Source organism: Paralichthys olivaceus, chromosome 3, assembly GCF_024713975.1.
Source record: "Paralichthys olivaceus isolate ysfri-2021 chromosome 3, ASM2471397v2, whole genome shotgun sequence".
In the NCBI taxonomy this organism is placed as follows: domain Eukaryota; kingdom Metazoa; phylum Chordata; class Actinopteri; order Pleuronectiformes; family Paralichthyidae; genus Paralichthys; species Paralichthys olivaceus.
The window spans coordinates 22,651,598-22,674,935 of NC_091095.1; the positions used below are offsets into that span (position 1 = coordinate 22,651,598).

General features: G+C 39.1%; 2 protein-coding genes across 3 annotated transcripts; one reads left to right on the plus strand and one right to left on the minus strand.

Annotated features, from left to right (window-relative positions):
- Positions 1-420: 420 nt before the first annotated feature.
- LOC109625862 (kynurenine--oxoglutarate transaminase 3) lies at positions 421-8,292 on the minus strand. 2 transcript variants are annotated; one of them, XM_069522529.1, is made up of 14 exons: positions 8,153-8,292; positions 6,974-7,055; positions 6,519-6,583; positions 5,543-5,687; positions 4,673-4,822; positions 4,483-4,569; positions 4,250-4,375; positions 4,026-4,146; positions 3,337-3,413; positions 3,161-3,250; positions 2,892-3,078; positions 1,857-1,930; positions 1,681-1,767; positions 421-1,551 (listed from the first exon to the last, which is right to left on the minus strand). In XM_069522529.1, the coding sequence occupies exons 2-14, from the start codon at positions 7,052-7,054 to the stop codon at positions 1,495-1,497; spliced, it is 1,347 nt and encodes a 448-aa protein (XP_069378630.1). In that variant the 5' UTR covers position 7,055; positions 8,153-8,292; the 3' UTR covers positions 421-1,494. The 2 variants fall into 2 exon arrangements, with proteins under 2 accessions (XP_069378630.1, XP_019936974.2); XM_020081415.2 differs by having other exon boundaries at positions 8,101-8,286.
- A 2,812-nt stretch (positions 8,293-11,104) lies between these two features.
- Positions 11,105-22,997, plus strand: lrrc8c (leucine rich repeat containing 8 VRAC subunit C). Its single transcript, XM_020081256.2, has 3 exons — positions 11,105-11,285; positions 16,203-16,345; positions 19,789-22,997. The coding sequence occupies exons 2-3, from the start codon at positions 16,208-16,210 to the stop codon at positions 22,033-22,035; spliced, it is 2,385 nt and encodes a 794-aa protein (XP_019936815.1). The 5' UTR covers positions 11,105-11,285; positions 16,203-16,207; the 3' UTR covers positions 22,036-22,997.
- The last annotated feature ends 341 nt before the right edge of the window (positions 22,998-23,338 follow it).

Below are 23,338 nucleotides of genomic sequence, written 5' to 3' on the forward strand. Positions count from 1 at the left end.
CTCCAACTGCACTAAAAACAAGTTTGCAGTCTACAATGTTGTATAACTGGTATGAGTGTTGTTGTCTTTAATGTGACAGTATTATGTGAATAAGACAATCTGATGATCCAATTTATCAGTGGAACCAGTTGTAGCCCGTTGAGGACCACTGGTTTACGAGATCAAAATATCATTTAGCAATTTTGTATATTAATCATATATTTGAAGTACTAAGCTGACTAAACCAGTGTCAAGGTTAAAGGTACTTCACTGTAACTTAGATTTTATTGGTTAGGCAAGCATAGCCTGTTCTGCTTTACAGGATTAAATTTCACCACAGAGACACTGGGAGAGGCCTAACAATCAACACATATTAGGTAACACTTGTGACAAAGGAAAGGGTGGAGTGTGAGAAAAACAGCAGCAATGACTTAGACAACAAACTGTGAGTGCATTTATTGAGTGCACAAATTCTAACCGACTCTTAGCACTACAGACATCTAAGTTTCCCAAAGAGAGATTCAACCAAATGTGAATGCTGGTAAAGTCCAAAAAGCTGCAAGTCAACACATTAAAGAGGAACAGCCATGAAAACAGAAATTAAAACAAAACCGTCTGGTGTGTTTTAGGCTGACCGAGTATGTATCAAGTATATGTGACAATATGAATGAAGACCTTTCACCTTATAAATGAGGGGTTTATAATAATGAACAGCAGTAATGTTGACTGGGTCTCATGCAAGAACAAGTTCTTCTACATTTGTTTGTAAGGAGATTTTGTACAAACATGAGAAGTCAGATTCAACAAACGCCTCTAAATGTAAATGGTTTACATATAGAAGATGAATGTACCTGTGCATAGATGAGGACAGCAAATAAGCATGACTAACACCCCCCCAAAGTAGTAACATACGAGGCTACACTTCCTGTCCCATATGTCCGAAGTGTTCGTTCACGAAAATGACATCAAAGAGTAAAGAGAAGAACTTGATGATTTGGGGAATTTGAAGATTCAGAGATCTAATAAATGAAGTCTTGACTTTTTAGCAGCCTCAGCAGTGGAATGAAGAGACTGACTAAAACAGAGGTGTTGATGATGAGTCCCCTGTGAGTTGCACTGTCACTGAAATGAAGAACAAATGTTTCTCTATGAATATTGCTTTAAAAAGATGACTGCAGCAGGAGGACGTCAAGTCTCCATCACTGATACAGATGAAAAAACAGCCTAGTATTCATTAATAGGTGATACTGCACTGACTTATTTTCTGCTGACACATGATTTGAAAGGCTGTCTCTGAGTCACCAGCTGTTTTCAGGTTCACCCACCTGACCATAACAGCAACAGTGCACTACAATTGATCCACCCGTGGCCACTCACACTTCTACTATTAATATTTCACTAAAAACATGTTCACAGTTTCTAGTTCATGTGCAAGGTTGAAATCAAAACCCGGAACCTTCAGTCTGACCACAGGGTTGGTCCTCTTTCCTGAAATGATGCTGCCCAGACACTGCATTAAATCTTTGTCCAGTTTTTCAGGATGTTCTCTGCTGCGTCCAGAGTGCTGTCTTGCTGTTGATAGAAAGACAGGTGAAAGTTATGATGCTTTTTCACTCCAGAAAAGAAGAAAGTGCACTTCATCCAACATCTCTACTAGATGATCCTTTTGGTTTTCAACCATCACACAGTTTTTGGATTTACCTTAATGAAGCAAAGGCGAATATATTTCTCAAACTGCTTCTTTGACTCATCCCCAACAAACGCTGTGACTGGAATGGCTGCCAGTTTCTATAAATTAAATATTTTTTTAAGGACAGCAATAAAAGAATAAAACATAATGTGAGTGATGTATATTATAGGGAGCAAAGTGAAATTACCTTTTCTTTTATCATCCACTTCACAAACTTGTAGTCATAGGCGTCATCATCACCCATATGTGACAGGTCCTGATCTACAACGAACACAGAACAGACAGTAAGGTTGGAGTCCACAGTCGCTCTGCTGATATGGTGAAATACCAGGATGATGTTTCAAAATGTATCAACATTTTCTTCTCCTTCTATAAAAATACATTTCCAATAGTCACTTATTTACTTTCCAATTTTGCACAATACACTATAAGCTGTTCAGACACAAGCATGTTTGACAAAAATAGATTTTCTTGTGTTTGTCCAGGAGTAAGACCTCAGGCAAAAGTTTTGAAGCAGAATGAAGATCCGTCAAGGAGTTACACTGTTAAATAATCACTTATTAATTTGCCATGACAGCATAGGTGGTATTGTTTTCAGCTTGTGGGTCTATATGTGTGTATCGTCATGTCAAAACGTGGTCCTGGAGACACAGAAATCTAACAACTGCTTAGCTCAGAGCAAAATCTAGGCAGAGATTGAATATGGGTGTGGTTCATCCCGTGATAAGTAAGTACTCACGTAGTGAGGACTTAAAAGTACTCATGTAATCATCTAATGGTAACATGTTGATGGGCGTCTGGCAGGTGTGATGCTTGTGCAAGATGGTCTCTAGATAAAAGTTTTTGGTAATTCAACAATTGTGTCACTGCACTGAAACTTCAAACCTTAAATTGATGCAAGTTCAGATGCAAATAAACTTTTGGATTCATAACTGCACACCATCTTTTTTTGCATAAACTGATCTATGTTGTTGGACAGATCTGGTTACACTCCCATCACTAGGACAACTTTGAGACGCCATTTCTCGCCCACTGTGAGTTCACAAGTCTCTTGAACATAAATTGGTTATCAGGTCTTTAATTCACTTCTGTGAAGCACATTACTTTAACTTGAAAAGGGAAAACTAGAGTCAATTACATTTGGAATGAGCCACCAAGTGGTAAAGGTTGACACTATTTTCAAAGTGGTGTAAAAGTGTTGTTTAAATGTAGAGAAACTCACTGAGAGATGTGACATCCACTAGCATGAAGTATCCTCCCTCTGGAATGACAGGAGTCATGCCGACCTCCAGCAGGATAGAAGCCAGGCGGTCCCTCTTGCCTTCAAGTTCTTCTGCCAGTGAGGAGAAGTAGCACTCAGGCTGACCCATCAGCTCACAGTTCAGGAGCAAACCTTGTGCCACAGCCTCCTGCAGAGTAACAGACAGGCTTCAAAATAACAGTGGATTTTGTTATTCTTTGCCTTTCCTTGAAGGAACATTGTGGACTTGCCTGTAAAGGTGTCGGACAGGTGTAGAGAGTATTCTGCATGATGGTCTGAAGGTGCTTTATCAGGTGCTCGGGTCCTATAGACCAACCAAGCTGGAAGACACAAAGTTCAACTGTATTCCATCATGTGCAAGAACTGATGGTTGACTAACGCAGTGTTTAAAATCCAGATTTCTCACCTTCCAGCCAGTGACACTAAATGTTTTCCCTGCACTGCTGACAGTAATTGTTCTATCCCACATTCCAGGCAGAGTCGCTAAAGAGTAAGACGACAACATGTAGGAAATTTTATTTTATGGCAAACATTTTTTAAGTAGAACAACATTTTTATGACAAGCATTTTCTCAGTTTCCTTATCAATTTTAATCCATGTCCATGGATTTGGATTAGACTTGCAGAATGGTTGCAGATTGCTCGAATAATAGCTTGTCTTCTGTAAACAGTTGTATCATTGTAAAATGTGGAATTTAACTGCACAATAGTTGGTAGCAAATATTACAAGATGAGCATTGTAATTGATTATCAATGTTGTGTTCTACAGTGGTAGCTGAGGCTCATCTGGTTGTTTTCTTCCTTGTGATAAAAGTCTACAACATCATTTCCAAATTTCTCAGTTTCTGCCATTCCCATCTAAAACATGACCCCTGCATTACTAGGGTAGCGCTTTTTTAGATTAAGACTTAAAAATGTAAATGTAACCTCAGCTGAGTGTAAAACTCAGACACACCATAACTAGCTCAGTCATCAAACAGTGTCTTAGAGGACACAACTCCCTGTAGCTGAGCGTGAAAAATGGATGTGCTTCTATTGCCAAAATTGGCTCTCATATAGTTTTTGGTTTTAAAAGTATGATGAGCTGAAAACGTACCGATTTTAATGTGTTGGTGGCCCCTGTAGACGAGCCACTCATAAACCTCATCGCTGAAGCACAGAGTGTCATGTTTGATACAAAGGTCAGCGATCATCTGCAGCTCATCTCTGGTGAAAACCTACAGGAAAGAACAAACTATTGAAACCCCTGAGTTCCCTGTCATGTCAAGACATCAAGAGTTCACATTTCTCAAACATTAGGGGTGACTGATGTGTACTTACCTTCCCTATAGGATTGTTGGGATTATTGATGATGATGGCCTTTGTCTTAGGGTTGAATTTACTGGAAAGCTCATGTGGGTCAAGAACCCAGTCCGCACTTGTGATGTCCTTCTTCTCACCAGACTTCTAAAAAATTGGCAGGAGATATTGTGTCACGACCCTCAAAGAGTGCTAGGGAAAGTAAATACGGTAAATATGAAACATTTATACTAAACAGAAGTGGTTTAACTTACAAGGCGTAACGGTATCATCACAGGCTTTGCCCCGGCCATTCGTACCATAGGTACATAGCAGTCGAAAAAAGGTTCTATTATGATGACCTAAAAAATGAAGCGTTACACAAAATATACAGCAAATACAGGGAGCATGATTATGAACATTTGAATACAAACACCACTGTTTGAGGGAGAGGAAAGTCTTTACCTCGTCTCCCTCTTCCACCAGTGCTTGCATGGTGCTGAATAAGGAACCATAACCTCCGACTGTGACCAGGATTTCTTTGAATGGGTCAATCTGACGTCCATAGACCTTTCCATAAACTTGAGAAAGGGCCTTCACCAGAGATGGGTGACCCTTTAAATTAAACAGATGATGTATATCAGTAAAAAAACAAAAAAAAAACACAATATGCAGTAAACTTTTATATGGCTGCTGCTATTTTAACACTGAAGACTGCAGATGGTCATACAGCACAACACACTCACCGTAACCGTCAAACCGTATTAAATAACTGACACATTACTGTTTAACAGTACATTTTACCACATCATCCTGGTTCAATTGTGGATGCATTATAGAGCATCTCAACTCATGAACGCACCTGCAGACTGCGCAATAACAAGGTTTATTTCTGCTGTCTTTACATAGGACAAGAGACCGTCACTGTCCAAATACGTCAAACAATACATCCACTAGAGGGCAGCCCAGCGTGGTGAGCCTCTGACAACAACAAATACAGAGCAAGAGGAGGAGGTTGTGATAATGTTCTTCTTGCGAAAACAGACAAAAGCAGCTGCATTGTAAACAATGGTGGTTTAACTCACAAAGTCTCTCCTTGAAAAGTTCAACCACTGCTGAAATGTTTTAGTTTTTAGCAACTTTAAACTAATGGCTACACGGCCCACTTCAATTTGTCCGTAAGCTTTCAGAGGCAAAAATATGAATGAAATGAGTCCTGGCAGAAGGCTCCGTCCATTTCCGTATACATATCTGTACGATATTAATTAAATTTGGTATCGAAAGGGAATTTTCTTTTGTAGTCATCTGCTATGGCATCACAGTCAATGATCTTACAAAGCCTCTGGTGTACTGGTTCATCTTGTCCACGGATGCAGCCTGAGCTAGAGCCTCCTTGACATAAGAAGGTGGAGGGATGTCTGGGTAGCCTTGGCCGAGGTTAACAATAGATGGGTCTGCTGCCACTGAGGTAAATGCCACCCTGAAATTACAAAGAAATAAACCAAGCATTTTCAGAGCTGATTCACAAAGACTCAGATCGGACTGTCGTAACTAATACAACACAACAACAGGGCACTGACTTGACCTGTGGTTTTATTTCTAGTCACTCTTGTGTTCACATAAGCTGTTCTGTTAAGTGTCAATGCCTCTAACTTGATTATAGTGTTTTACTTTTGACTTTTACTTAATTTACATATGTGTTTGTGTCTCCTAATCTGTTTCTCACATTTGGTTTTACATATTATATGTGTTTAATTATGATGCACTGTAAGTTGTCCTTGGATGTTTAGAAAGAAAAAAGATATCTATATATTTATATATTATTGTTATTATTATGAAAACACCATCATACTTTCCTCTCTCACCCTAACCGGTTACCATGGCGTGATATCAACTTCCACCAACAGCTATTTTTGCTGTATCACTTTATTACTCTGTATTATTCTTTGTAGTGTGTTTTCTGTTTTAACATTTGTAAGGTGTAACATTATCAAGCACTTTGTGACCCGTCTGTGAAAAGTGCAATACAAATAAACCCTATGGTTCAAAATACTTCCAACTATTCAAACTAAAACAAGCTGGGTCAGTCACCATTTTATTCATCCATCTAAGTCATCTTGTATAAAGACTAAAGACAAACGCCGTTATTGGGTCCCTTCAACCTTTCCTGCAGTCTGTCTGACAGCTGAGCTTATATTTAACCATGACTAGAAGCCTGCTTAGACTCTCAAGGATTATAACTGAAAGGTGATGAGGTATGCATCACAACTCCTCATCTACAGTATCATGAACTTTTCATTCTGTCACTTACCAGACATTTTTGTCCAGTCCCTCAATTCTTTTTGCATGAGTGTGCCGTGATGATGTCATGATACACTGCAAGACAAACCCAAAACACATTACATCAAACTGAACATCTTATCAAATGATCAGTTACATTTGGTTGAACTAAATACGTGGATATCCTTAACAACTGCCAAGAGCGAAGTGTGAGTGAAACACAGGATACACTGATCCAGCAAGAGGTTTGGTAGTTAAATAGTCATCAACCATTCAAGGTTTTTGATGTACATCAACATTCCATAGCAAATGTGGTTGCAAAGTAATTCTTCAACACTGCTGACACTGCACTGGTGTTGGTAGAGGTTTTAAAGTTTGTCTTGTTAAACCTAAGCACATACAACCTTTTCAACAGCGATTTATTAATAGGAAAAACCCTTAATTCAAAACCAAAAATCATTGAGCAGAGAACTGAAGTGAACTTGCCTGTGAAGTACAAAACCGTCTGATGTTTGCAGAATGACGTGCAAACCTGGAGCAGTTGAGGGCTTGTCGTGCAACGTTCATGCTGCACACGAAGAGAACGATGAAAAATGCTGTTAAATGTTAACCTCAGGCTCTTCTGTTAACTTCTGTCTCACTCTTTGAACATATACACACAGTGACACTGCGGTTGCGCTCTTCAGGACACAAATCTCTCCGAAAGATCTCCCCGCTTCGAACGTGTTTTTTAGAAAAGCACAGCATATATATCATGAAAAACAGGAATTGCACAAATGTGGATGGAAGCATTTGGTCAGGTTGAACAATATAGACAATAATAGACATGGCGTCAACTATAGTAGTTAGTAAATCTGGCAATGTAATGCTGACGATGAAAAGGAGAGAGCTTAAAAACTGTCAGACAGAAATTAAATAAATGTGAAACCAATAATCCAGACTATTAAAAATACTGCTAAAAAATGCATTAACCTTTCATATTTGTTATGGTTTGGACAAATCCCATTGCTTCATGCTTGATTACTTTAATAGAAAATAGAAAATTAAACCAACAAATCACTTTAGTTATTTATAAAAGCATAAATGCCACATGTGTACACTTATATACAGCTTTTCTGTATAGATCTCTACATGGTGTGTGATCTGTGGGCTGTGTACTGTTTTCTCTCCTGATCTCTACTGTAACAATCATTAACTCAACAGTATTTCTCTTGAGGGTCAGGGGAGAGAACAGACACTACCCTACAGGACAGAAGGTGGCGCTCGTGTGCATGAGCAGAGTCGTGGACCAGCTATAAGTTCATGATCTTGAGGAGCCCGTGTCAATAATATTATGGAGCGCTGGTTGATGGAGAACCAGGGGACACGGTCAGGGAACGCCATGACAAATGCGTGTTGTCAGTAAGCAGAGCGCTAATGTGAGTGTTAGCTACAGACCACAGACTGCGTATAAAGAGCTACAGACCCACACACACACTGGTGGGAACACGTTAGCTACCGCTAGCTCGCATCCTCCGCCTAGCCTCAGCTAACAGTGGCAACACGTACCCGGCTGCGCCGTTAGCTTGAATGCTAAGAGGTACAGAGAGGTGTCCTCTGACAGAAACACGTACCATGTGGTTAGAGAGGAGTCACACCGTCAGCAGCTCATTCAGCTCTACTTACTTATCTCCACAGTGAGCCTCCTCTTTATATACACAGTCTACGGCCTCCTCTCAGAGTAAAGTGCGGTGAGGAGGAGCAGGAGGAGGTGCTGCTGCCTTCACTGTCGTCGGGAATGGGCCATGTTTGCATGTAGGTCATGTGAACTGGACACAATAACAGAAAGAGGGAGGCGACGCAGTTTGTTTTTTGTGATTCCCAGACTCAGTTTATTTACTAAAACGATTTGACAACTTTTTTTACAACAATTTAATTTCCAAATGTACAAGGAACTTATAAGAAACAGTTTCCCTCCTTTTGCCTTTTATTTTCTCTCCTTAATATTTATGTTAGATAGGATATATGGACTAAATTGCATATTTATGTCTTCTTATTATATACATTTCTAATTAATATCTGTTCATCTACATGACTGTTTTTAACGATACTTTCACACTTAGGTTGGATATCGTAAGTTAGGACTATAACTATGGATCTATGAGACATGACCATATGAACAATGACCATCACCACGGAATTTACCTTGAATGATGCCCTCCTCTCCCCATCCTCGAGACCATACATCAACAAAGTCATGTGACTGACCATAAAAGCAGAGGTCCTCTTCTTATAAATATAGATATAGGTATTTGTGTGTGTATTGAATTATTATTAATTATTAATAAATACATTTGTTATTAACAATTAGTTGTTAAACTAGTCGCTGGTCTCAGCTCATATAATTTGCATTGAAATTAATGCATATGAAAGTCTTTAAGGCTATTGTTGTGTACAAGCCTTCCTCATATTTGAGCCTCCACACAGAGAGCTCTGCAGGCACATCGAGTCATGGTAGGTCACCTTATTTATACATGTGTTCCTCCCATAGACTGTATATGGTTCCTCCTGGCTGACATCATCCATCATCCAAAATGTTTCTTGATCTTCTCAAAAAAGATGATCAATAGAAATTGGAGGTACCTGAGCTAAACTTTGAATTTCATGACAAAGTGTCTGTATACTTGTGTCAATATTCTCTTTTTCATTTTAATACAATTACAAAACAAATCCTAAAGTTCTGTTCAATCATTGTGTAGTATTGAGTGTAGATTGAGGGAAATATGGAGTCGGAATATTTCTGAAAGGCATACGGAGTCAGAAAGTATATTGGCTTCCAAAAATCCATTTACACAATAACAACCCAGAGTATTTCTATCTTTTCTGGGAAAGTATTCTCTAACATGTGGTAGGTTAAACTGCATCAGGAGTACATGCTTTGTGTTACATTACTTTCTTGAATGAGAGCTCTCTGAGTGAAGACTAGCAATTCTTGTATATAGCTCAAAGTAAATACCATGAAGCTGAGCTGTCACACACCTACTTCCACTATCTATGCTTGCCCTGTGGATTCAAGTGTGAGTAATGTGTAAAAATTCACTTCATTAATGAGATAAACACAGAGAAACACTCCACAATACAACGCACTAACAGTGAACAGCTGCAACACCACAATTACGTTGTATCAACATCTCTGTGAACTAATATCAACATGTATGAATTATATTGCAGAAGTGTTGTATTAGAGTCCATCAGTCTCAGCAAAGTGTATCTAATAAACCGACAACTGGGTGGCCGAATACACGAAAGAATACACATATACTTTTGATATTTTACAGGTGTATGCTTAGGATCTGGATTTTGTTGCTCAGCATCTGTTCTCAACTCGACAGATTCTGTTTTTGAGAGGTGATGTGGTGAGTTTTTACAAATGGAAACATTTTATTTAAAAAAAGTCGAGTAAACCCAGTCTTTGTAACAGCTGTTTTTGTTATTGTCAGCACCAAACAGCTGTGAAAAAAAAAGAAGACATTGCTCAAAACAGATTTAAAGCCTGCCTGCAGAGGGCGACAAAAGTGGAGGAGTCAGTAATTCCCAAATTATTATCAATATTATTTAGGGGATGGAAATATTAGACTTTATTCCAAACAATTAATAAATAAACAGTGATTCACAACCTATTTAGTTATAGTTTATTCAACAGTGGTTACTATACTTTTCTGATAAATAAAAAACCTACGGAGGTTATGAAATATAAAATAGAATGTTTTGCTCAAGGTCATACACGCAACAGTATATGGGATTAAACACATTCAATGTCAACCAATTGCATATAAAATCCTGCCTCACTGAATAATGATAATAAAGTAATAGTATCTGGAACATAATAATATTACATATCAAACACTATTATCTTCCAAACTTTAATCAGGATGCATTTTAATGTACTAGTACTGTATGTTTACCTATGTAGCACTTTGGATGCAAGACTACTTTTTTATTTATTGAATTAAAATGGAGTCTACACACTCTGGTGTATTGCATTTGTGTAAAGGATCTGAGTACTTCTTCCAATACTGCCAGTGGTGGAAGAAGTACTTTAATCTGTTTTTATGTTTATGCAAGTCTTCAAAAATCTAATTCAGTAAAATGAAAATCTCCTTCAAATGCTAAATGTACACCTAAATCAAAAACCATACCATTTACTGATGACCACAGCCTATGTGTGCACATTGCAGCTGGTGTAGTATCCTCACAATGATCAAATCCAATTTTTGTCTTAGCAAACACAACCAGCTAATTACTACACCATAATTTAATTGGATAATACTTTGTATTTCAAAAACGAATTTACTGAAATTGTTAAATAAATGTTGTGGTGTAAAATGTACGAGTAGTAGCTCAACATCTGACAGTAGAGTACTTCAGTAATCACTAACATTCCATCACTGATGGAAATCTACTCATGTTATGTTCAGTCATTTGTGAAAGGGGGATTTTAATTTTGACAGCCAAGTTTGAACACGACACTTAGAGGAGTTTTTCCTTTTGCATTCTCGAATTGTTGTTCGAGTACTTTTACTGATATGAAGGATGTGAGTACTCCAGCCCCGGGCTGAGTGTGTGCGGATGTTTTCCTCAGCAGTCCACGCCCCTGGAGCTGACAGCAGCTCCATGCCCGCTCCGTGTGGCCGCGGCCGGGGATACAGGAAGGCAGGCGGACAGAGAAGGAGGGGGCCGGCGCACATCATGATCCCAAAGATCCCCGCTTGAGAGACAACCGCTCGGATCCTGAAGTCTGGATCTCACCGAAGAGAAGGTAAATCACTTATATAACCATCCGCTTCCTCCACAGAGAGCGCGGTACGCTGTGGAGGAGCGACTCACCAACTAGTTCCCACTCAGATCACCGTTAGTTTACCTGCTGTGTGTGTGTGTGTGTGTGTGTGCGCGTGCCTGTGCGTGCGTGTGTGGATACCCCTTCGTTTGCGCACATGAGCACAGTGCGTCATTTCATTTCTCCTCAGTGTTTAAGGTCGAACGACTTATTGATGGTTTCACGGCAGATGTGACTGTGTTCGCACTTTTCATTCTGGAGCGTCTCCTCTGTAAAGTCTCCTAAAGTCTGTCTCATCAAAATCACACCACATGTTTTTTTTTCTGTCTGCAATGCGGGTACTCTTTTCTCCTCCACGTCCCTGAGGAGACAGGACTTTTTGTTTTGCTCAGGGACTGGGTGTGTTCCATGCATGTCTGTTTATGAATATCTGTGATTCAGACACATTTCCTGTCAGGAAGGGACGAGGATATGGCCTGGTCAGCCCAAGTCAATGGCTGACTCATCCAGTGGAAGACAGGATTTTTCCTTAGCACCTAGTACAAAAGTGTGGGCCTCAGATACTATCCCCTTTGCTCTATGACATTTACTTAATTTTCTTATGAATACACTCTTTATGATTCAACATTTCAAAGGGCTTGTGATCAAATTTCAAAGATTTCGATGCTGCCATGTAAATGGATTAATCTTTTTCAGTTGCTGAGATTTCTACTTTAACCTTTAAAGGGTCAGTGTGTAGAATGTAGTGGTATCTAGTGTTGAAATTGCATGTTGCAGCTGAACACCCCTCACCTCACCCTCTCCTTCCAAACATGAACAAGAAACTGTGGTAGCTTCAGTTGTCATAAAAACTCAAAAGGTGTTTAGTTTTTCTAGTCTAGACTAATGTAAAAAACATGGCCGCCTCCGTAGAGAGGGTCCCCTCAATGTAAATATAAAGTATTTAAATATAAAGGGCCTTTTCTGGGATAAAGAAAACAACAATTCATACCCCCATGATTTGAAAGAAGAGGACACTTGGTGGCAGGAAAGAATCTGGTTTTACGATGATATCATTGAGTTTTTAGATGGGAAAAGCAGGATCCAGTTGTAAAGACAGAACGTTCTACTGATGTTCTACTATTTGTCGCGTGAGTTCCCTTCATTATTTGAGTGCTAAAGGTTTTGTGGCCCACAGCACTGATCAGTGGAATCTGATAAAAATACTTTTCATTATCAGAATCAATGAAGTTTTCAGATAGCAATAGCACAGTTCAAGAATACTCAAGTGAAAGTAAAAGTCCTACATCAAAATATACTTCAAGTATCAAAAGTAAAAGTCCTACATCAGAATATACTTCAAATATCAAAAGTGAAAGTACACATTAGGCACAATAGTTTATTTTAGAGTGTTACAGTACAGTGTGTTGTACTGAAAGAAGATTATTTCTAAAAACACATAAATGGCATTTTATTGTGGTAGCCTATTGAGGCCAGTTTTACATGGTTCATGTTGAATTGCTTCATCTACTGATCATTTTTGTAAGAAGTTCCAATCCCCTTACCCACAGAGCAACACCAGTTGTTTGACATTTTCCTAAAGAAAAGTCTATTTAAAGGTCTATTTTAGCTATTTTTTGGTAATGACACTGATATTGGCACAGTCTTTGCTGCAAAATATGGCCCAAACAAAAACACAGATTTTGAACCATTCATCAGTCGGTACCTCTGAGTATTCAGCAGGACATATATATATATATATATATTTATATATATATATATCTTTGTGAGGACACAGACAGCGACGGAGGGATCTGGAAATATTTGTTAGAAAAATGGTCCACAGTGCAACACCTTTGGGAACTCAAAGATACGGAGTGATCCTTCAAAGTAATTAGAGACTTTAGCTGTCAAATACATTTAATAGACTAAAATCCCTTTTATACTTGAAGTATGAAGTAGAACATGAAATACTCAGAAATACTCATTTACAGTTCAAATGCCTCAAAATTCTTTCTTTATTACTTTATTTGTCAGGGACAGTGCATATTAATGACATTTCTGAAATTATGCGTAATGAGTTATCCACAGATGCTAATTTTCATCTTTAGTCCCAGGGTAGGCATGAGAATAAAAGCATTTAAAATACAACCAATATAAAAGTAATGAAAACTATAGAGACACAAATAGAGCCTGCATTCCATAATACGTAAGAGCAACGGCTCTTAAAACAATATGACAACAATAAACAAATAGCAAGACATCACAATATATATACTAAAATGGTATATATATTGGACCTGGTGAGTTGTGAACTCTTTGCACAGATACATTGACTAGAGAGCACCTGTTCACAGCTTTTTGTATAATAAACCAGGCTCTATGTGGAGCAGAAGGACTGCTAGGTAGTACAGTTTTGTATGTGTTGCCGTAAGTTGTTCCAGTCCTCTGAGGCTCTGACAGAGAAAGCAGATTGGCTAAAACTACTTTGTCTTCTATGTGTAGGACAATCACCTCTAGTTGTTGCTTTAGTAGTTCGGCTTGTTTTTAACATTATATAGGTATGATTGAAGGAGGAGCAATATTTTACATGCAGTAGCAACTGTACAGGATCAAATGTAGTTTGTATCACTGTAATACATACTGAGTTTTTCAAAGCAACTATTTCTTCGGTTGAAAACTGTTCACAGTGAAGTCTGAGAAGGATACAGCATAACACGGATATTGTTTTTGGATACTGCTCTGTATTTCAAACAAAATCCCAAGAGATGGATAATCTACAAGGCTATTTACAAATAGAGCTGAGAGGGAAAAATGTCCTTTTTTTTAAAGTTTGGCTGAACTGTCATTTTAAAGTCAACCATTAGTGGACAGTTGAGCGTAAACATCCTCTGAATGTTTTCTCTCCGCCCTTCCTGAAGTGATGACACTGAGCTGTGAGAACCAATAAAAACATCCCTATGTGAAAAACTTAATTGAACTATCAAAACGTTGACTTGTGCAATAGCCCCACTGCTTCTAGCAACAGATTCAATGATGTTGTGTGGATACATTCAGCTATTGGCAGCATGTGTCTCTCTGGCACTGTGGAGCTGCTGATGATAAAAGACTGTTCATTTGGGATGTAGCTCAGTGTAGATTACTCATTATACCTGCTCAGACCTTCACACACATGGACTGTATGTTTCTGTACAACCCTCACAAGTGCTCAGAGAAAATCTTCACCAGCAAGCTCTGTTCATTCTGAATGACACTGCAGTCAACCTACTGCCAGACGGATACTGGAAACCAGATCTCTACAGCTGGAGTATGCATTTTACTGAAGGTGACCACAGACAGTGTGAGCATGAAGCAGCATCAGGAACACTTTACTGCTGCTGCTGTAAACAAACACAGGGTTTTAATAGTTGAATTGATTCAATTTCCAGGTGTGAAGCCACTTTACAAACATGTAGGAAGCTTCATGGAGTATGAACAATGAAAGTCCAAATGGTCCAAACACCTCTGTGATAAATACACTGGTAATGTGGATTTGTATAATGTTAACATTCCACTAGAAAGGGACTCATCGGGTTCAGGAAACTTTTGGTTTCTCCATTTTCCTCTGAGCTAATACCACAGAGGATGATGGAAATTAGTCATTAGTTTTTCCACATCCACACCCTAACCCTATATTCTCTCATCTTTTCATTTTGAGTCTTCCAAATTAATTGTCCATATAGATTGTTTGTCTCTATCCTTGGATATTGTCATGGTAACAACAATCCTGCCTGTAGAAGCATACCAGTGACAGACATAACAGATGTCATTGTCCTGGTAACAATAATGAACACTCAGTTAGGGTTATGGAACAGTCATGGTTTGAATCTGTTGTGGTACAGAATATAGAAAAAGATCATGAGGTAAAATAAGCACTTCATAAAGGTAAGAGGACCATTAGTCATCATAATAATAGTAATAACGCACTTAAGGTTATGGAATGGTCATGGAAAAAAGACCATGTTTCACCTGGGAGATGATGAGTTGAGCAAGTGGGCATGTTGATGACGTTTCCAACATGTGACGGTCACAAAAATAGAAAAAAAAACTAAATACAAATATCTCAGGATGAAAAATAGGTGCCATACATGTAGAAGACGCAGATGAGGATGTCAAGAGAGCTTTTGGTGATAAGGGACGATGCCGGTGTTGATTCGCAGTAAACTTGATCCCCACAGTGGAATGAAAACGTTACATAGATTTCTGAGGTTTCTGTGTTGTTGTGAAGGCAGGTGAGCGGAGAATCTCCTGCTGCCTTGATCATGTGTGAAAGGAAAACCTCAGAAAAAAGTCTGGGCCCAATTGTGAGGACACTCTCCAGAGTTCATGTGTGAAAAAGGCTTAAATGAAAGGTGTGAAACATACAGTGGACATCACAATATAGTGGAAATTTTGCTCTGGAAAAGTTTTGGTTTTGAGTCACTGTTAATTCACTGTTACACAATGAAAGACAACCCATGCTGCACTGCCCAAGTAGTGAAGCTCCACCTTTTTCTTCAACTCATGCAGAAAAGTGATGTTTGAAGCTTTCTTGATTCTACAGCTCTCTGCTAATGTTGATTGGATGTTCACAAACATGCTGATGCTGAGAAGCTTTGTCTGCTATTTTCCCTGTCTTGATTTAGCATAGATTGGTAACATTTTCTTGTTAGTCCAAAGTAGAACTTAGCTTGATTTGAGTTTGTGAAGGTATTACATAAAGTGAAGTAAATTAAGTACTGAACAAACTCAAGTGTGACCTGATGATGACACTGGAAAAAAAAAAAAGAAGGGTTTGCCAATTTGAGCAATTTTTCCTCAGGGGGACTGAATGCTAAAAATATACCCACCATTGTACTGAATGAAGGTCATGTGGTCTAATTTTATCTTCTTTTGTAACAGGCATCATGATTCCTATGATGGAATTCCGACAGTTCTCTGAACAGCAGCCAGCGTTCAGAGTCCTGAAGCCATGGTGGGATGTGTTCACTGACTACCTGTCTGTTATCATGCTCATGATTGGTGTGTTTGGATGCACCCTTCAGGTCAGTAACCCTCACCATTATGTTTCTATTGCAGCGAATAGGCTCAAATTAGGGTCAGAATCACTCTGAGCTTGTAAAGTGATACTCACAAATAACACACTTAAGTTTGTGGTTGTAAATCAAGCTTTGAAAACCTGTAAAATAAAAGTGCACGAGACGTTTGGGCATTTTCACATAGGCTTTAGACGTGTAAAAGATTTGAGTGTGTGTAGGAAAGATTTGGATTTGTAAAAAAGATGCAAGAATGTGTGACTAAAGTCTGTAAATAAGTGATAACAGTGGTGAGATTACACAAAAACTCTATTGAAACAAAAATCTGCTCATACTGTGTATGTTGCTGAAGTTACATTTGAAACTGACGTTACAACTCGTCCACGTCGTGGGAAGGTTTTTCAGTTTGAGAGCAGGACTTATTGATTTCATGTTCAGATTTTAGAATGCTTTCCCTCAAAATTCTGCACTCCAGCTTAGGTTCTGCACCTTGTGCTGACGCTGCTTCTCTGCAGGTGAAATGTCTCCTCTCAGATTTCTCCTCTGCTCTCAAATGTATTCTTCTGTACCAAGATTTTATGTGACAAGTCTGTCAAAAGTCCCTGTCCAATAGAATGTCAGTTGTAGTGAAATTGTTGCACTCGTATGCAATTACTTAAATCAGGTGCATTCCCACCCTTCATGACTTCCTGTGCTTAAAGAAAAATGATGACATCTTCATAGAGCAGGTATCCAGCAGATCTCTGGTCAACATGAAGCAGCAAAATCAAGGAACTCTAGTTTTTTACTTAAAAAAAAACAAGATAGATGCTGCTCTGTTTCTTTTCCCCCTGTATTTTATGGGATAAGCACTAACAGCATAAGTCATGTTAAATATCTCAATAATAAGTAAAGTTGGAGAAGTTTGACACAAAAAAGCATCCACAAAAGCACAAAAAATCCCAGAGCAGGAGAATCCGAAAGCAGGCATTTCATGTTTTCAATGAAGCAGTGTGAGCATGAGGAGAAGAGCTGAAGCTAGAGTGCAAGAAATCTAAACAGAAGCAGGGTATATTTGAGTGCAAGCACAGGGTTCTTAATAAAGAAAGGAGCAAATTAAATGTTTACCATTATTTTACATAGTGTCATCAACTATATACCCACCAGAATCACAAAAGAGGAGGTCTTCCATCTGCAAAATCTACACATGACAATGTCTTTGTGTCACATCACCACTAATGTCATTCGTTCACAGATTTTATTCACACTGTCAATACAAAACTCTACACGTGTATACACTTGAATTTCTCATGCTGATGTATTTTACACTTCATGTTATTTATGTAGATCAATTGCAAGTTCAAAACCCTTCTCAAGCTCTTACTCTACCCTCATGTATTGCTTTTATAATGGCTTGTGCTGCTTGTGTCTCCATTTTAGAACTGTAACCTCATTGTAAGTGAAGGAGAAGTGTGCTGCAGCTAATGCGTGCTAATGTAACATGGGTCTGAACTGCAACATGATTATGTGATAAAGGAGTTCCTCTAAAATACATGCATTAATTATTCTGGAGCACTCGAATACACCAGAGAAAACTCCATTATGGAACATTGCTGCGCCACCTTCTGCACTGGCACCAGCTCAAAACCACTAATACATTGCTTTTACAACCTGGACTGTGCAGCAAAGGGAGCATTCAGCCCATCAGGAGTTTACCAGTGGAAACATTCACCCACCCAGCCCCTTTTAGTAAACACAAGATTCCTAACTCATATGGCCATGCACTTGACTTCTCTCTCTGTATGGAATAGGAATGTTTTTTGGCTGTTGTGAGGCTTTTTAGTGTAAATGCTGGAAATACTATCAGCTTATCAGGACAGGAGCTGCCATTGTCTCTCGCTCTGTTTGTTACAATGTTTAGACTCGATCCGGTAGATAGTAAATTGACTGAGCATTTTATTTTGAGGCCAAGTTTACTTTATAAGTGAGAGCATTATCAACATGTCATGTTATAATTACTTCATTGCCTGACACAATAATCCCTGCGTTCAGAGTTAGAGGGAGAAATGATTTGTAGATTCTGCAGATCAGCTCCTCACAGATCTCCACAGACCTGACTGCGCATTTTAATCCTCCATGTGTTGTGCTGGAGCATTTCCCTTATTATAGCTGTTATAATGTTATTTTGCATTCACTCGTCACAAATGTACTGTTTGCATTGACATATCGCGACAGTGTCAGATCATGTTACAGTGTAGCAGGTAGAGCTCAGTATCTGGCAGCCAAACACAGTGCACAAAATGCCTGTCACTTCTGAATTTAGGTGCCAATTTCCTGTTATTAGCTTTGCAGACTCAAACCTGTGTCACCTCAAAAAGTGTTTGTCATTATTTACAGTACATATAAACACCAGAGGCACTTGTTGTTTACTGATGTCAACTTGTGGAATCACGCAGTCTGTAAACCAGGTTACTCACAGTCAGGTTTAAACAGAGACTGGTTTATATGCACTGTAATGAAGTATGGGGTGCAAAAACTATGGAAAGCATGGACACAAGGTGGGAATGTAAAGCCCCTTTTCCACAAGTCAAAAAAACCACTGACATGCAGTAAGATCTGACTTTTGTCTGCAGTGGGAATGGATACAATCAGCATTCATTCCTGGGTCAAATAACTCTGCAATAACTTATGGGTGTTGTTATGTAAATAAAAAATTTTGCATGGAAAATGCAGCCCTAGCAAGAAAAAGATGTGAGAGATCTTCTCAGTGTCCAGTATGTTTGTGACAATGTAAAAGGAGTCAGTCACCTTTTTTTAGCGGGTTAACCTGTGTTTAAGAACTCTGCATATGCTCGTTTCAGAGTAAAAGAGGTAAAAGTAAACGTCCTGGCAATTGGGAGTCTGCTGTGGTTTGATGTGATTGTGGTCTGTGATGCCTCATCTTGTATTAAATAGACTAAGTGGACTATAATTACAGAGCACTTTCCTAGTCTTAAGCACTCAAAGCATTTTACAATAAAAACACATTCACTCTCTCGCACACAGATTCATACAGGGCTTCAATATGCAGCACTACAGCTCTATCATACATACATTCCATACACTCTGTAACATTATGCTGAATCCATGGTTCGGTTCATAACTTTTTTCTCTTTTTTGATACACTGATGGTACATTTGGGAAAATGTGGGGTTTGGTGTCTTGCCTCAGGACACTTTGACATGCAAACTAGAGAAGCTGGGGATAGAATCACCTTATTGCACCATCCCCCACCAGTTGAAAAAGAGTGTGTCCAGGTGTTGATGGGGGAATACTGTCTATCTAATGGTAAATAGCTACTGGAGGCAAGTCTGAGTGGCTGTGCTGTATTCAGCTCTCTTAGTGCATGTGTGACATAAACACTGGTTGTTGCCTCTAAGTGTCTGAATGTTTCTTTTCAGTAATTTTATTTTATTTTTCACATTTTGTTTCAGGTAATGCAAGACAAAATCATATGCCTTCCTCAGAGAATAACGTCGCCATCGGATAACACAAGTGTGGAACTGAAGTCACTGGTACACCTGCAATCCAACATTTCAGCTGTACCCAGAGAAATGAGAGGCCTGAAAACTGATCTGGATCTTCAGCAATACAGTTTCATCAATCAGATGTGTTATGAGAAGGCTCTTCACTGGTATGCCAAGTATTTTCCCTATTTGGTTCTCATACACACTGTTGTGTTCATGGTGTGTAGTAACTTCTGGTTCAAATTCCCTGGCTCGAGCTCAAAAATAGAGCATTTCATCTCCATGCTTGGCAAGTGCTTTGATTCTCCGTGGACCACGCGAGCTTTGTCTGAGGTGTCCGGAGAAAATCCTGAAGAGAAGGACACTAAAAAGACCAGTACTTCTAGGTCCACCATCACTGTGTCTCCTGGAGAAGAAGGTTCGGAAAAGACACAGTCCCTTCGGTCTATCCCAGAAAAGATTGTTGTTGAAAAGCCATCTGCAAGTGTTCTTGATAAAAAAGAGGGTGAACAAGCTAAGGCTCTTTTTGAAAAGGTAAAGAAATTCCGTTTGCACGTGGAAGAGGGAGACATTCTCTATGTTATGTATGTTCGTCAGACAGTGGTCAAGGTGTTCAAATTCCTCTTAATCATTGCCTATAACAGTTCTCTGGTGAATAAAGTGCGGAACAGAGTACGTTGTGAAGTTGAGATCCAGGACATGACAGGCTACAAAGAGTTTGAATGTAATCACACTATGGCTCATCTGTTTTCTAAGCTTTCCTACTGTTACCTGTGTTTAGTGGCTGTCTATGGATTAACAAGCCTTTACACCTCCTACTGGCTGTTTTACCGCTCACTGAAGGAATACTCCTTTGAATATGTGCGACAGGAAACAGGCATCAATGACATCCCGGATGTGAAGAACGACTTTGCTTTCATGCTCCATATGATTGATCAGTATGACCCACTGTACTCTAAAAGATTTGCAGTTTTTTTATCTGAGGTCAGTGAGAACAAATTGAAACAGCTCAACCTCAACCATGAATGGACTGCAGAGAAACTGCGTCAGAGACTCCAGACTAATGCCAACAACAGACTGGAACTTCAGCTGTTCATGCTCCCTGGGTTACCTGACACTGTCTTTGAGTTGACAGAGCTGCAGTCACTCAAGCTTGAGATCATCAACAATGTCACCGTACCTGCCTCGATCTCTCAGCTGGAAGACCTACAGGAGCTGTCTCTTTACCAATGCTCTTTAAAGTTGCACACAACAGCTACCTCCTTCCTCAAAGAAAACCTGAAAGTGCTTCGTGTGAAGTTCGATGATAACAGGGAACTTCCACACTGGATGTATTGCCTGCGCAACTTAGAGGAGCTCTTTCTTACTGGATCACTCAGCCCCGATGCCTCGAAGAATATAGTTCTTGAGTCGCTGCGGGAGATGAAGGGTTTGAAAACTCTTTCCCTTAAAAGTAATTTGACCAAGATTCCTCAGTCCATAGTGGATGTTTCCAGCCATCTGCAGCGACTGTACTTACACAATGATGGCACAAAGCTGGTAATGCTCAACAACCTGAAAAAGATGACCAATCTGATCGAGCTGGAGCTAGTCCGTTGTGATCTGGAACGCATCCCACACGCAGTCTTCAGCCTCACCATTCTGCAAGAGCTCGATCTGAAAGAGAATAACATCCGCTCCATAGAGGAGATTATCAGTTTCCAGCATCTGAGGAAACTCACTTGCCTTAAACTTTGGTACAACGGCATCATGTACATCCCTGAGCATATCAAAAAGCTCGGCAGCCTAGAGCGCCTCTACTTCAGCTACAACAAGATCGAGATATTGCCTTCGCACTTGTTCTTGTGCAACAAGCTGCGGCACCTGGACCTGTCCAACAACGACATCCGATTCATCCCTCCAGAAATTGGAGTCCTTCAGAGTCTACAGTATTTCTCAGTCACATATAACAAAATCGAAAATCTACCAGATGAGCTCTTCTTTTGCAAAAAGCTAAAAACTCTAAAGCTAGGAAAGAACTCGCTGTCTATACTTTCACCCAAAATTTCCTACCTAGCACTACTGACATGTCTGGATCTCAAAGGCAACCACTTTGAGTACCTGCCACAAGAGCTTGGTTACTGTCGTGCTTTGAAGCGCAGTGGCCTAATAGTGGAAGAGGCAGTGTTTGAAACTCTGCCTTCAGATATCAGGGACCAAATGAAGGCTGAGTGAGATGCCTTATTGTAGCCACAGTGCCTGCTGTTGGGTCTGTCAACCAACTCAGAACCCTTCTTTTGTATTAACTCATAACTATACTCAAGTGAACTATACTAAAGTTAAGCTGAGTTGTTTTACAGTGTTCTTAATGGAGGGAAAATAATGAATTGTATGTTGTCACATACAGTTTGGCTCTATAGGGGCACATGTTCTGGTATTAAGTTTGGACACATTATTCAGCCAGAAAGCCTTCTTATACAAATATTTTTACATTTTGGGAAATTAACTCTTTCTCTCTTATACGATTGATATCAATCTCATATCTGTATGTTAAACACTATGCTACAACCAGAAGCTGATTCGCTGTGCTTAAAGCAGGAGGAAGTCCTGCCTGGCTCATTCCAAAGGTTAAAACAATACATAAAACAACAGACTGTTTCTTTAGGTATGAAAACCAAAATGAAAGAAATGTTCACTTTTATTGTCACTTACATTATTACATAATCTTTTGCTGTACATTGAGTTTCTGGAGTCCATTATTCAGTGAATTTTGAGGTGCTGCTAGGGTGATTTTTTTCTGTTTTTCCCAATTTCCAACGCCTTTGTTCGAACATAAATGTCTACTAGTTGTAGCTTCATATTAAGCATACATACTTGAGAGGAAAGGATATTTCCCAAATGTCCGTAAAAAACATTTTTTTGTCATTGCCTTATTAAACCATTGAATTACTGAATGTAAATCAAAACAGAAGACCTCACTTAAGTTTAAGCGAGTAGCCTTATACTGCATTCTGTATATTTTTGATTGCCCTCATAATAACCTTTTTTTTCTTCATGAGACTGTTAGCTGATATGGACAACAGCAGTACAAAAACAAAGGATACATCTTTAATAAGAACAAGTAGCTTCTCTAATTGATGTGTTATAGAGAGATGCCATTTTAAAGTGTATTAAACTTAAAGGACTATGTCATACTAGTGTCTTTCTTCAGTTCTTGAAATGCGCACAAGGAGAATGTTGCCTATTACAAATGTATGTTTATTAAGAGTATTTGATGTTGTTTGTACATAAAATTTGATATACTTGTGGATGTCAGTTCTTAGGTTGGAACTTATGAAATCATATTTTAGCAAGAAATCCTCTATGGAAACATCAGAATAGTTCAACTGCACTTTATCTAACATATTTCCAGTTGTGTTGTGGAATATTACCTCCTTGCTGATTTAAGTAAAGAAGATCAGTTATCAAGATGTGTGCATGAGGCACAGTTGAAAGAAAAAAGTAGGTTTTAAGAGAAAGTGCAGAAAGTTATTTGGTA

What these genes read in the sequence shown, in the direction of transcription:
- LOC109625862 (XM_069522529.1), bottom strand. Translation starts at nt 7,054, where the DNA reads ATGAACGTTGCACGACAAGCCCTCAACTGCTCCAGGTTTGCACGTCAT. An exon ending in CCAACAATCCTATAGGGAAG is followed by an intron (nt 4,147 to 4,249) that starts GTAAGTACACAT and finishes TCTTTCCTGTAG; the next exon opens with GTTTTCACCAGAGATGAGCT. An exon ending in CCTGTCCGACACCTTTACAG is followed by an intron (nt 3,079 to 3,160) that starts GCAAGTCCACAA and finishes GTTACTCTGCAG; the next exon opens with GAGGCTGTGGCACAAGGTTT.
- lrrc8c (XM_020081256.2), top strand. Translation starts at nt 16,208, where the DNA reads ATGATTCCTATGATGGAATTCCGACAGTTCTCTGAACAGCAGCCAGCG. An exon ending in TGTTTGGATGCACCCTTCAG is followed by an intron (nt 16,346 to 19,788) that starts GTCAGTAACCCT and finishes ATTTTGTTTCAG; the next exon opens with GTAATGCAAGACAAAATCAT.